General features: G+C 41.3%; 1 protein-coding gene across 10 annotated transcripts in view; it reads left to right on the top strand.

The window, feature by feature from the left end:
• The first annotated feature begins 220 nt into the window (after positions 1-220).
• The window catches only part of WAC (WW domain containing adaptor with coiled-coil), an 87,118-nt gene continuing 73,513 nt past the window's right edge, over positions 221-13,825 (top strand). For 6 of the 10 annotated variants that reach the window (XM_023194673.2, XM_023194672.2, XM_023194671.3 and 3 more), the window contains exons 1-3: positions 889-1,068; positions 1,447-1,483; positions 2,982-3,195. In XM_023194673.2, coding sequence (XP_023050441.1) covers positions 1,028-1,068; positions 1,447-1,483; positions 2,982-3,195 — 292 coding nt within the window. In that variant the 5' untranslated portion in view covers positions 889-1,027. Of the gene's footprint in view, positions 453-565; positions 1,069-1,446; positions 1,484-2,981; positions 3,196-13,825 lie in introns of those variants that run through there. The other 4 variants (XM_023194669.3, XM_023194670.3, XM_023194674.3 and 1 more) reach the window with 4 other exon arrangements.

Raw genomic sequence — 13,825 nt, 5'->3', positions numbered from 1 at the left:
AGAGGGCGCCGGAGCACGCTCCCCGCTCCCTAGAGCGAGGCTTCCGCGGCTGCAGCTCAGGCAGCTCTTCGGGAAGCGTCCGCCCGTGATCTCGCCAGGGGGTTTCCGACTTCCCCGCCCGAGAGCGCAGGGGCGGGGGCCGCGGCCGGAGAGCTCGCCCGAGAACACCCCCTCCCGCGGCGTCTCTGGGCGCACGCGCAGCCTCCGCAGCCTCCCTTATTTAGTCCGCGATGGCTTCCCTCGCGCCCCACCGTCCTCTTCCGGAAGGCGGCTCCCTCTCCGCGCAGCCCGGAACCCCTGGGATCAGCCTCGAGCAGGCGGCCGAGCGAGACTATCCCTAAAGAGGAACGGCGGTGGCCGGACTCGCGAGTGAGGAAAAGAAAGAAAGCGCTGACGGGTCGCGAGGAGGAGAGCCAGGCCTCAGAGGAGGACGGAGGCCGGAGCCAGCGGAGGTTTGCAGAGGGCGGCGTTCCGGACCCGCGTGGGGCGGGGAGGAAGGCCGAGGGTAGGAGAGGAGGGGCGCGGCGGAAACTGCCGAGGTTTCCCGAAGGCGGCAGCGTCGGAGTTGCCCGGATGTAGTTGGTGGAGCGGCAGCGGCGGCACCAGCGGCGGCGGCGGCGGCGGGAGGAGGAGGAGAAGGACCAGGCGGCGGCGGCAGCGGCGGCGGCGGCGGCGGGGGGAGGAGGGAAGGAGGCGGCAGAGCAGGAGGTGGAGAAGGCGGAGGAGACAGTCACTCTCCGCAGGGCTGAGCCGGACGCGTCGTCTTGCCCCCCTCCCCCCGGTTCGCGCTGCCGCCGTGTAGTTGGCGCCGCTGCCCCGGCTGAGAGTGAGCGTGGTGTCGACGGAGGGAGATGGCCCGGGAGCGCCGGCGCCAGTAACTGGGAGGTGCTGAGAGTCGCCGAGGGCGCGCCGGGCCCAGGTGCCGGGGCTGCTGCCCGCCGCCCGCCGCCGCCGCCGCCTGCGCGCCCGCCCGCCTCTCGCGGCCGCTCTCCCCCCTCCCCGACACACACTCACAGGCCGGGCATTGATGGTAATGTATGCGAGGAAACAGCAGAGACTCAGTGATGGGTAAATTGTCTTTTCGTTTCGGTCCGGGCGGCGGCGGGGGGCGGCGGCGGGGGGGCTGTTCCTCCTTATCTGGAGCTGGCCCGGCCGCCATTTTTGTTGTTAACCCTGATCCGGATTGGGTTGGGGAGGAGGAGCGGCGGCGCGGGCGGGCGGGCGGGAACGGAGTGTGGCGGGGAGTGGGGGCCCGGCTTTGCGGCGTTTCGCCCTCCCCGGCCCTCCCGGAGGCTCCGGGTTTGCGCCGTTTGCGCGCGGGGCTCGGCGCCGGGGCGCTGGGTAGGTCTCCCGCGGGGAGGGGCGGCGGGGGACCCGTTTTCTTCCTCCCCGGCCCCCCCACCCCCGCCGTGTCTTATGTCGCTGTCTTCTCTTCCTGTTTTTCAGCTGTCACGACCGGAGGGGGGACTCGCAGCCTTACCAGGTACCAGCCGAGGCCGGGGTGGAGGGATTGGAAGGGGCCGGAGGGGGAAGGGAGGGACTGCTACTCGAGCGCAGGCCTCAGAAGTCGATACAGGCCTTTCGGTGCAACACATCCGAAACTAGCACCGCGGGTCCCCTTAAAATTCGAGGTTTGGTTCCATTAGTGCTCTCCAGCAAGGTTTAGTGACTTATTTTGACAGGTGACTAGAGGCAGTTCGCTGATTTAGGAAAAAAGAATCATTTGCAGCCAGAAAGACCTGACTGGATTATTTGCGGGTGAAGGAATCGATGGGATGAGATGATAGGTGACTTCCGAGGCTTATTTATTTATTTATTGTGTTGAGGGAACTGAAAGTTAATGTAAAGATACTAAAATTAAGTGAAGTACTTGGGATAAATAGCTAAATGACTTAAAACTTTCAAGTCGGTTATAGAGTACTGTCCTCTTTTCCTTTTTAATATTTTTTGGTATACTTAATTGCGTTACAAGTAAAAGATGTGTGCTTTTGTTTCTGTAAGAATTGAGGTCTTTGGGTACTTGGATAATCATTCTGATGTAGGTGGTTCTAGGTAGGTGGGTTCTTTTTTGTTACTGCAGTCGTTGCGTGTAAAGTTCTAAGGATTATGATAGAAGTGGCCCCAGTTTTCAGGAGGCAAACCTCATAAATGATTGTTAACCATCAGATAACTACAGAACACTTTCTACGTCTTAAAGGCCCAGAAAATAGGTTTCTACCTGATAGTTGTGTTATACAGCTGAATTTGAAAACACCGTCCTCTGATGTGTAAAACATTGGATATGTCAAAAATTAAACCTTAGTGAATCTGTCCTCCAAAGCATAGCTAATTACACATTGCAACAGACTAGTACATCATGGTTGTCCTAAGATATGTGTTAGAATAAAGCTAAACCATTATTTTGAGTGTGTTATGCTTGGTTAGAAATAGTACTCACATTGGTTTATTTTGGTCAATATTTTTATACCTTAAAATTGTTTCCCACACGTGTGAGAGTAAGGAAGTTAGGTCTGAAATGGCTTGTTTGAATCAAAGAATTGGAGAAACCAGTGTGTGGATTTTTTTTTTTGTAGGTTTGCAGAAATATGCATGTCCTTATTTATACATGTGTTTGTGTATATCAGCTGTAGAACAGAAATTGATTATAGTAGTACTGAATTTCTAGCTTTCTTTTGACTGTCAAAAAATGATTTTAAATATTCCCAGCCAAATTTCTTTTTTTTCAGAATCAGTGTGCCAAGGTGGTTTGATTTATTTATAAGATAATGGAGTACTTTTTTTCTTTTTTAATGTTTAGTATTATGATTTGTAGCAGGAGTCTTATTGTAACACTTAAGCATTAGGTTTTTTGTCTGAGAAACTTTGAAGAGTAAAGCAGAAAGTGGAAATTTTAGTAAGTTCATGAAATTTCATGGTAATACACCAAAATTTATGTTTAAATTAGGGAGTTTAAGGTTTCAATTCTTTCTCTCTTTTTTTGGGGGGGTGATGTTTTACAGGCACTTAAGTATTCATCCAAGAGTCACCCCAGTAGCGGTGATCACAGACATGAAAAGATGCGAGACGCCGCAGATCCTTCACCACCAAATAAAATGTTGCGGAGATCTGATAGTCCTGAAAACAAATACAGTGACAGCACAGGTCACAGTAAGGCCAAAAATGTTCATACTCACAGAGTTAGAGAGAGGGATGGTGGTGAGTATCTTTCTTGTTGAAACTTTGACATATATTTTTAATAATAGCTCTATATAAAACAATAGGTGGCAGAGTATTTCTAGCTTGAAAAAGTTACTGTTCGGTTATGTCATTAAAATGTTTTAATCCTATCAATTTTTTTTTTTTTTTTACTTGGAACAAGTTACTGTAGAAATAAGATCATCTAAAAAGTGGACTCTAAGGCCGGGTGCAGTGGCTCACGCTTGTAATCTCAGCACTTGGGAGGCCAAGGCAGGCAGATTACTTGAGGTCAGGATTCGAGACCAGCCTGGCCAACAGGTGAAAACCTGTCTCTTATTAGAAACAAAAGTTAGTTGGGCGTGGTGGTGGTGGTGGCAGGCGCCTGTAGTCCCAGCTACTCAGGAGGCTGAGGCAGGGGAATCACTTGAACCTGGTTGGTGGAGGTTGCAGTGAGCCTGAGATGGTGCCACTGCACTCCAGCCTGGGTGACAGAGTGAGACTCCATTACAAAAAAAAGTGGACTTTAGTGTCTGATAGCAGGGGAAGGCATTTATGAATATAGTTTAAAACATGCTTTGTTAAGAATGGGAAAATGCAGGACGTTTGTCCAAGAAAGGAACCTTGGACTTACAAAGATTTAAGTTTATTTTGAAATCCTTATTGTTGCTTCAGTTTGTTACTTTTTAAGGTGTTCACATCTGTTTTCTAATTACGATGATAAATTACGAATTTAAAAACTCAGTATGTTTTTTCAGGATAGTACCCAGATTTTAAAAATTATTCATTACTTAGAGGATACATTCTTGCTTTTTGTTGTAAACATTTTATTTTCAGTATTCTCCAGTTTCGGTGATGTGATTTTGATACCTGGTTCATTGAAATATTCTTTTTAAAAGTTAGTCTGATTTCTTTTGCACAGTCATCTATCTTCAATTATAAGTTTGCCTCAAGCTCTTTGTTGTAGGAGGCCAAGAATAAGTAAACAAAACCAATTCTCAGTAACTATTTTCAGACTTAATTTGCCCTAAATTTACCAGAATTACATTTCATGTCAAAAGCATGCATTAAGGAACAAAGCAATTTTAGTAAAGACGTCTATATTCTTTCCTACTGTAACATGTTGCTCAACTTAGATAGTATATCTTAAGTAGATTTACAATATTAAAAGGTTCCAAGAAAACTCAGTAAAGTATCATGTGACTTTTTGCCCCTATTGGCAACTAATTCGTCAATATTTTGCTTACTTTAAAAAAAAAAAATACCTTGCAACTTCTGGTCCCTTTTGTCCTCCTATGATAGAAATCAGCTTTATTCATTGTGATTGTATATTGAGAAACATTGTCTTCCTCTACATAATTACTGGTTTGAGAAAATTAATACTGGTCAGAAGATTGCACTGGGTTTGAATAATTTGAATGAGAAGAAAGTAGTTCTCTATTGAATGTAGTTATAGCTTAGTGCTATTTATGCAGATAAACCACGTTTTTGTCTGTAACAGTAGTAGCAGGTGTATTTGATTATTAAAATGTTACAAGTTATTGGGGTGCAAAATTAAACTTTTAGAGTTATCAGTTTTGTGGGTATGTTTTCCATAGTGTTATATAAAGCCCGAGATGGTACTGTCTATCAACCACTCTTCTATAGCAGATTTCATTTCAAATGGTAGCTCTTGGAGAGGAGGTATTGGTTGTACTATACTGTACTGTATTTTGAAAAATTTGGTGATTGTAACAAAATAGGGTATGACACCTCATCTTCTTCCAGGTTGGCTCTTTATTTTAGTGACTGTGATCCAGTATATTCCCAAATGCAAGAAGTCAGTTTTTCATTCAAAGAAACTTACTTTATAAATGCTTTCAATCATTTCCAGCAAACCTTGCTCAGCCAATTCTTTTACAGGTGAAGTAATCCCAAGAACATTCTGTTGCTTATTCATTCAGCAAACCTGGGGCATTTACTGTGTGCCAACATTTGTGTAATACTCCTGGGAGTCAAGATGTGATCCTGGCCTTGAAGCTATTCTTAAATGCTTTTGACTCTTAGCCACTTACTTTTTCTGTACCTATTTTTTTCTTCACTTTGTTTTTTTCATTTTTCTGCCTGTGTGAACTCCAGGTACTTGTTAACTTTTCGTTTTTAAAAGTTTGCATCTTTCCTGATGTTTCTTTAGCTTCATTTGCAAGAAACTTGATGTTTTTCTGATCTAATCACTTGCTAAGTTAGGCCCCACTTTCTGGTTTTCTTTCTAGCTGCTTGTTGTCTTCTGGAGTCTTCCAGCTAATACTGCAATTCCATTTCTGTCTCTACCATCTCTAACAGACCTGGGTGCCATATTCCTTTATATTATATGGGAATAATAATATGAGATATATCTCCATTCTGAAATTGAGAGTAAATCTTTGATATTAATACTGTCTTTAAAATGTAAAATGGTGATTTTTCCTCATTTAATACTGAGATATTTAGTCATAATTTGATTTTTGGTGTTTTATTTTTTCTTTTATTGCTAATGATGTGTTTGGCACTAACTTTTTAAGTGTATATGTATGATTTTTATTGCAGACATTATCAACTACTTTGGATTTTTATCCAAAAATGAATTCAGGTGGGTTCAGTGGCTCACGCCTGTAATCTCAGCACTTTGGGAGGCTGAGGTGGGCAGATCACCTGAGGTCAGGTTTTGAGACCAGCCTGGTCAACATGGTGAAACCCTGTCTCTACTACAGATATGAAAATTAGCTGGGCACAGTGACGAGTGCCTGTAATCTCAGCTACTAGGGAGGCTGAGACAGGAGAATCACTTGAACCCAGGAGGTGGAGGTTGCAGTGAGCTGAGATTGTGTCACTGCACTGCAGCGTGGGAGACCGATTGAGACCCTGTCTTTTTAAAAAAAAAAAAAAAAAAAAAAAAAAAAAGCAGCCAGGCACTGCTTCATCTCTGTAATCCTGGTTGCTTGGAAGGTTGAGATGGGAGGGTCCTTTGAAGCCAGGAGTTTGAGACTAGCCTTGGCAACATAGCAAGACCCTGTCTCTACTAAAAAAAAAATTTTTTTTCATTGGCTTGGTGTGGTGATTCCTGCCTGTAGTCCTAGTGCCTGTAATCCCAGTTCCTTGGGAGACTGATGTGGGATAATTGCTTGAGCCCAGGAGTTTGAGGTTAACAGTGAGCTGTGGTTGTGCCACCACTCTCTCTCCTGGGTTGATAGAGTGAGACCCGTCTCTTTTAAAAAAAAGAAAGAAAAAAGAATTAATGTATATAAGTTCAAGACCATTACCAAAAATCAAATGCAAGTGAGTTGGATTATCTAAGCTCTAAGCATGTAAAAAACTTAAGGTTACAGCAAGTTACTTACTATATTCATTGAACTACAAATTTCTTATTTTTTTATTTTAAGATTTAATGATATTTACTAATAACCTATATGCTGTGATTTGTAACTTGTATTTTACAAAGCAAGTTAAACAAATGTGGAACTTGTAAAGTGTTTGTTTTCCTTAGGATTAGGCTTTACTGGCATCACAGCATTTTTCAGTAATTACTAGATTTCTTAGCATCTTGAATTTCATTGAAAAATGCTCGTTTGAAAGTAATGTATGAAAGGACTTTCAGGTATACTATAAAAAATGAGAAATCGGGATTGTGAGAGTTTTTACTCCCAAAAACCTTATTAGTTAAAATAGGACTTGCTGTAACATAATGTGTATAAAGAGTTAGAGATTTTATCCTTTAGGATTTATTAAAGGAAATAGTGTGTATTGTAAATTTAAGAGAGGTTATATGAGAGTATAATTAAAAGGTTTTTTTGTGAAATTAGTTACTGTTACATAGTCTGTGATCTGTCTATAAACATACAATCTTTTGTTTAACCAAAAGCAAAAACCTTAAGGTACAATCGTTAGGGTTTTTTTGGTTTTTTTTTTTTGGAGACAAGAGTCGTTTAGGCTGGAGTGCAGTGGTGTGATGCTGGCTGGCTGTGCCCTCTGACTCCTGGGTTCAAACGATGCTTCTGCCTTAATGTCCCAAGTAGCTGGGATTACAAACATGCGCCATCATGCCAGGCTAATTTTTGTATTTTTAGTAGAAACAGGGTTTCACCATGTTTTCCAGGCTGGTCTCAAACTGCTGGCCTCAAGTGATCTGCCTACCTCGGCCTCCCAAAGTGCTAGGATTACAGGCGTGAGCCACCGCGCCTGGCCCATAGTAAAGTTTTTATCTTGTCATTTAGCTATGTCTTTGGAAAAATTTGGAAATGTATTTTCATCTCCCTAACTTTCAAACAAAAGTTACTGTTAACATTTTGAAGGAGTTAGTAGGGATTATTTGGCGATAATTTGTCTTTTTTTAAAAAATATAATTAGTTAAGTTTGAGTCTTTCACATTGAATAATAGACTGGCAGTTGAACAACATGGTCTTTTCCTTATTTAGATGACTTTGAAGTATGCTTTGCGTTAGTAATGTTAGAAATTACTAACATTAGAAATGTATAGAAAGTACTATAGAAATTAACAGTTGCTTTTGATATTCATGTTGACATTGGAAGACAACAGATAGTATCCTTATTTCACAGTTTTACAAATGAGGGAAAATTTAATAAAATTGAAGAGATAGTGACAGCTGCGTCTAGAAACTAGTTCTCTAACTTTGGTAACTTTTGTACATTGTCAGAGATGAAACACTTTTGTATTGAAAGCTTATTTGGTGGTGGTTACTATGGCATGAATTAGTTTGAAGGTATTTTTGCTTTTATCCTCCTAATATCTTCATCCATCTTCCCTCAGTGGTTACAACGTGCCAAATTATAGTACGCTGATAAAATGTATTTGTGTAGTTCTAGGCCCAGTTGTCAACATTAGTGTTTTATTTCCAAAAATAAGTTTTGACATGGAAGCATGACACAAATTTCACTAGGAAAAGTCCATTTTCTCTTAATCCCTCGTATCTAAAGACTTGTTTACAAAGTGGAAATATTGTATGTAATGTAATATACTAATGTTTGGATTTTAATACTATTGACTAATGTTAAGTATTTTTTGTCTAGTAAAAATAGTGACACATGACCTTTTTTCATTGATTTATTCTCAGTGATAAGATAATACTATGCAGAAATGTTTGCACTGGATTTCCATTGGTCAATTTAGAAAACACAGGAAACATACTCTGTTTTAAGAGAAATGGAATAAGATTGAAGGAGTAGCAGTCTTAATGTTCCAACTCTTCAACGGTTTTTTTAATTTTAGAAAACAGTGTGATGTAAGCATCTGTGCATGTAAATTTTTAAATTTGAACACCAGCACCAAGTCATTTGTCTTACGGCTTCTCATCATCACATTTTAACATTTTTTATATTTTTAGAGATGGTTATTATGTATTTATGATTTATTGGTATTTCTATTTTACAATCATAAGAATATTTTGGAATGAGTTCACTTAGATCCTTTAAGACAGTTCTTAATTGAACTGTTTTCTAGTTGTGCAAGAAGTATTTACAATTTTTGGTGTAACATACTTAGGGTTTTGGTCTATAATTCACAGGAAATTTATGTATTTTGTCTCTATTAAGCATCTGTTACCTTATTCTGTTGTGCAGAATTGTTTCGGTGGGGGGGGGGTAGTGCATCATTTTGTTAAATGATGCTGGAAAGAGTGAAGATGGAAATCAACTGGGTATTTGGGTTGCTATACCAGGCATTAGATATAACTCATTGTCAATTAAATCATACAAAACCAGTTTGTGTGTGGTGTGTGTTTTGAGACAGAGTCTCACTTTGTACCCAGACTGGAATGCAGTGGCACGATCTCAATCTCACCTCACTGCGACCTCCACCTCCTGACAAAACCAGTTATTTGGGTCTTGTAAATATATTCTTTTTTTTTTTTTTTTGAGACGGAGTCTCGCTCTGTCGCCCGTGCTGGAGTGCAGTGGTCGGATCTCAGCTCACTGCAAGCTCCGCCTCCCGGGTTCACACCATTCTCCTGCCTCAGCCTCCTGAGTAGCTGGGACTACAGGCGCCCACCACCTCGCCCAGCTAGTTTTTTGTATCTTTTATTAGAGACGGAGTTTCACCGTGTTAGCCAGGATGGTCTCGATCTTCTGACCTCGTGATCTGCCCGTCTTGGCCTCCTGAAGTGCTGGGATTACAGGCTTGAGCCACCGCGCCCGGCCGCTTGTAAATATATTCTATGAACAGTCCTTTTCAGGATTTGTACGATGCTTTATAATTTTCAAAGAGTTTCTATACTATTTCTCATCTGACTCTAAAGTAGCTCTTTGAAATAGGCTGATCAGTATTATTCCTGTTGTACTGATGAAATTATAAAGTATTTAGCCTACTGTTGTTGAAACTGGAAGTCTCTTCACATAAAATTTTATCTCTGCCTTCAAATTATACTCCAAGTTTAACTAATTCTCACTACTTTATCATTTTAGTTCTGGCTACCAGCTTTTCTCAGCTTGAATTCTGGAAGAGCCCCCTCATGTTCCTGAGTTCATTTTGCTTTATATAATTGTTTCCCCACACAGTAGCCAGAGTGATCCAGTTAAAATGCCAGTCACCTCACATCTCTCTCAAGCTCACAGCCCTCCAGTGACTCCTTGTTTCTTAGCAAGACTTATAATAGATCCTGTGTAATCTGGTGTCTGGGTATTTTTTCAGCCTCTTCTACTATCTTCTTGTTTGTGCTACTCTCTCCATACTGGCCCTGCAGTCAGAAGTTTGTTCCTGTCTCGGGTGTTCTGCATATTATGCGCCTTTATGTTTCTCCTACTGTGCTCACTCACTTCAGTAATGTGTTCTCTGCTTAGGTGTCGCGCTCTCACAGGGTCTTCTCTGCCCTTGCTGAACACCCTGAAACAGTCATTCTCATCATTGTCTTTCCTTGCCCCTGCTTGTTCCTTCCTTGTATGAAGGTGACCTGTTATGCTTTACTTATAGTCATTGTACTGTAATATGACATGGGCATTCTTAAAGGTCACTGTGCTGTGCAAAATTGCACCAGACCAATTTATGGGGAAAAGGGTTAGCACAGTAACCAAAAACATTGTCAGTGACATATTTTAAAAAGATAAGAACCTAATAAAAATTGTAACTTAATTATATATATATAAAATAGTTAAGGAATACTTTAGCACCGCAATAAATGGGACTTTACCTTGACCAAAATCTGACTTCCTGTGGAAGTGGCCACTCATTGGAAGGGTTGCAGCTCATGAATTACTGTGAAGTAATGGATGGAAGATACCTGATATGAAACAAAAACTTGTAACATCAAATGTGGGATGGACCTGACTCATAATTCATGATGAACTAAGATAGCTATTAGATGTTTGAGCTGTGTGTATCTGTGCCTTGCGAATTCCTGTGCAGCTTGATGTAACTAGTGTTTCTCACAGGTGAAAATACACATGGGTGGGAAATTTGCTGTTTTCTGATATATCAGCTTTCAAACAAATTTGTGTATTTGGAAATAAATGTTATAGCAGAGCTGACTGTATTTTAGTTTTTGTTTGCCTGCCTTCTGTGGAATATAAGCTCCACCAGAAGAGGAAATGAGTTTTAATGTTTTAACCACCTTGTATTCCTGTGACCTAGAATGGTGCCTGAAACTTCATAGCATTTCACTAAATGGGTAGATAAAAAAAATTTGGATTGTTATAATTTAAGGGAATGAAATTACAGTATTTTGGATTAGTGTTCCTCAAACTTGAATGTGTATACTAAGCACCTGGAGATACCATAGTCAGTAATTCTGGGGTGGGTTCCAAAGATCTGCCTTTTAACAAGATCTCGGGTGATGCCTATGCTTCACTCGAGTAGCAGGGTTCTATAGTAGCACTGTCCAGTGTAAATATGTTAGCCACAAATGCAAACTGTATGTGTACTTCTCTAGTAGCTTTGCTTAAAAAAAAGTAAAAATCAATTTTAGTATATTTGAGCTGATACATAAAAAATATTTTAACATGTAATTGATACCTTAAAAACTATTAATGACATACTTTATATTCCCTTTTTTGTATAAGATCTTTGAAATCCAGTGTCTGTTTAATATTTACAGCACATTTCAGTTTGGACAAGCCACATTTCATGTGTTTAATTGCCACATGTGAGTGGTGGTTGTTGACTTGGACAATGCAGTTCTGAAGAATGTGATCGCCCTGTTGGCCTGTCTGACTTTTACACATATTTTTATTTCTCTAAAGAAAGTTTTTTGTATGCTTGACTTCTGAAATGCCATATTTATGCAAAGCAAGATTGGAGTTAATGAGTCCTTGAACTATGTATTCTGTAATCTTTCCAGAATTGGTTTTCTTTGTTTTTTTTTGTTGTTGTTGTAGTTGTTGTTTTAGGCAGGGTCTCTCTCTGTCAACCCAGGCTGGAGTGCAGCGGCTCAATCTCTGCTCACTGCAAGCTCACCTCTGCAGGTCAAGTGATTTTCCTGCCACCCAAATAGCTGAGATTACAGGTGCACACCACCGCACCCAGCTAATTTTTGTATTTTTAGTAGAGATGGGGTTTTGTCATGTTGGCCAGGCTGGTCTGAAACTCTTGGCCTCATGTGATCCATTTGCCTCAGCCTCCCAAAGTGCTGGGATTACAGGCGTGAGCCGCTGAGTCCAGCTTCTTTCCAGATTTTTTGGTAAAATTGTTTCACATTGTGTTCCCTTTTTTTAAGCTTGTATTAATATTTGCATAGTGGATTAAACAAATTCTTGGTGTTGACTCTCAATCTTAGAGGACTGACTAGAAGTAGTTTTCATTCGGGGCTTAGGGAATATTGATACCTACTTTATACTTCTAGCTAATTAGGAAAATCATTTTTCAGTTAGGTTTGTGTTTTGGTTCAGCACTCATAGCTAAGTGACCTAACATGCTACTTCATTTCTGAGTGTGTGTGTCCATCCCTGTAGGATTCTTGCGGTGTTAAATGAGATTGTGTGTATCTAACACTTCTAAAGCATTCACCTCAGTGCCCCGACTGTGACAGAGTGGATTAGGCTTGCTGTTACTCCTGTGATTAAATTTAGTGTCAGATTAGCAACCTGTAGCTTCTTCTAAAGCTGTTGCTGCTTGCTTTGTTTAGAGTTAGGAGGAAACATGCTGGACACTTTGCCAAATGAGACCTACATGATGCGGGCTGTGGGAACATTCTAACTTGGAACTTGCCTGTCTCCAGGACTTTGTGGTTCAGAGATTTTTGGGGATAGATGTAAGGGTTAAAAAACAGAAAACGGCCAGGCGCAGTGACTCACGCCTGTAATGCCAGCACTTTGGGAGGCCAAGGTGGGCAGATCACCTGAGCTCAGGAGTTTGAGACCAGCCTGGGCAACATGGTAAAACCCTGTGTCTACTAAAAATACAAAAATTAGCTGGGGCCCGGTGGTGCATACTGATAATCCCAGCTACTCGAGGAGCTGAGACGGGAGAATCGCTTGAACCTGGGATTGCACCACTGCACTCCAGCTTGGGTGATAGAGTGAGACGCTGTCTCAAAAAATAAAGAAAGCACTGCAAGTTTAGAGTAATGGTTCCCAAATTAGGCTGCTTATTAAGCTCCCTTGAGAAGCTTTTAAAGTTATAGCTTCCTTGACTCCATCCTCATTACCCAGAATCAAAGCAATAATTGATGGAGCCTAGAAAACTGAATTTTTATGCCGGGCGCGGTGGCTCATGCCTGTAATCCTGGCACTTTGGGAGGCTGAGGTAGGCGGATCGCCTGAGGTTGGGAGAGACTAGCCTGACCAACATGGAGAACCCTCATCTCTACTAAAAATACAAAATTAGCCAGGCGTGGTGGTGCATGCCTGTAATCCCAGCTACTCGGGAGGCTGAGGCAGGAGAATTGCTTGAACCCGTGAGGCGGAGGTTGTGATGAGCTGAGATCACGCCATTTCGTTGCACCCTGGGTAACAAAAGCAAAACTCGGTCTAAAAAAAGAAAAAGAAAAGAAAACAATTTTAAAATAAATACTGGGTTAATTTAAATATTTATAAATGCAGATTTAGGGAGTACACAGAAGGGAAGAGGAACTCTGAGTCGGACATTAAGGAATGTGAGTTTTATCATTAATCTGATTATTAGAGTGGTTATTTGGCAAATCGTGTAATGTGTTCTTGTTTCAAAGAATTCTCTGTAGTCCTAGATTCACAGATAGGATTTGTAAGTGATTGCTATTAAATAGCTAACTTAATATCCTGTGGCAAGGGCATCTAATGCCTAGCAGTAGAGAAGTTTCTAATTGGACAGGCCAGTGAGATATATTATATTGGGGAGTATCTGGAGCCACTGGTGTTACTTTAGATAATACGTACTTAGGTACTACATTTCCACCATAACCCCTTGTCTCTAGCATAAAGCCGTCCTGAGACACGTCAGTGGTAAATTTCATTTAGCTTTTATCTCGGTTTGAAAAATAGCCTTTCCCCAAGTTAGTAAAGTAGACTTAGGTCGACCTTAGGTGTTAACAAAAGATTTCTTGAAGTTTACCCTTAGGAGTATTTGCATCTTAAAGGAAAATTAGAATGTGTGTGGTTGATATATTTAGATAGTGCTAGTCTTTCTGTGTAGGCTTTAATTACTTCTGACTTTGTGTGAAAGTGTGCCAAAAGAGCATGACCTACTACTATTGGCATCTTCCGAAAGGTTCTGACC

This window comes from Piliocolobus tephrosceles, chromosome 9, assembly GCF_002776525.5.
Source record: "Piliocolobus tephrosceles isolate RC106 chromosome 9, ASM277652v3, whole genome shotgun sequence".
Taxonomy (NCBI): Eukaryota; Metazoa; Chordata; class Mammalia; order Primates; family Cercopithecidae; genus Piliocolobus; species Piliocolobus tephrosceles.
The sequence above is the reverse complement of the archived record's forward strand: the minus strand, read 5'-3'. Positions and strand labels throughout refer to the sequence as shown.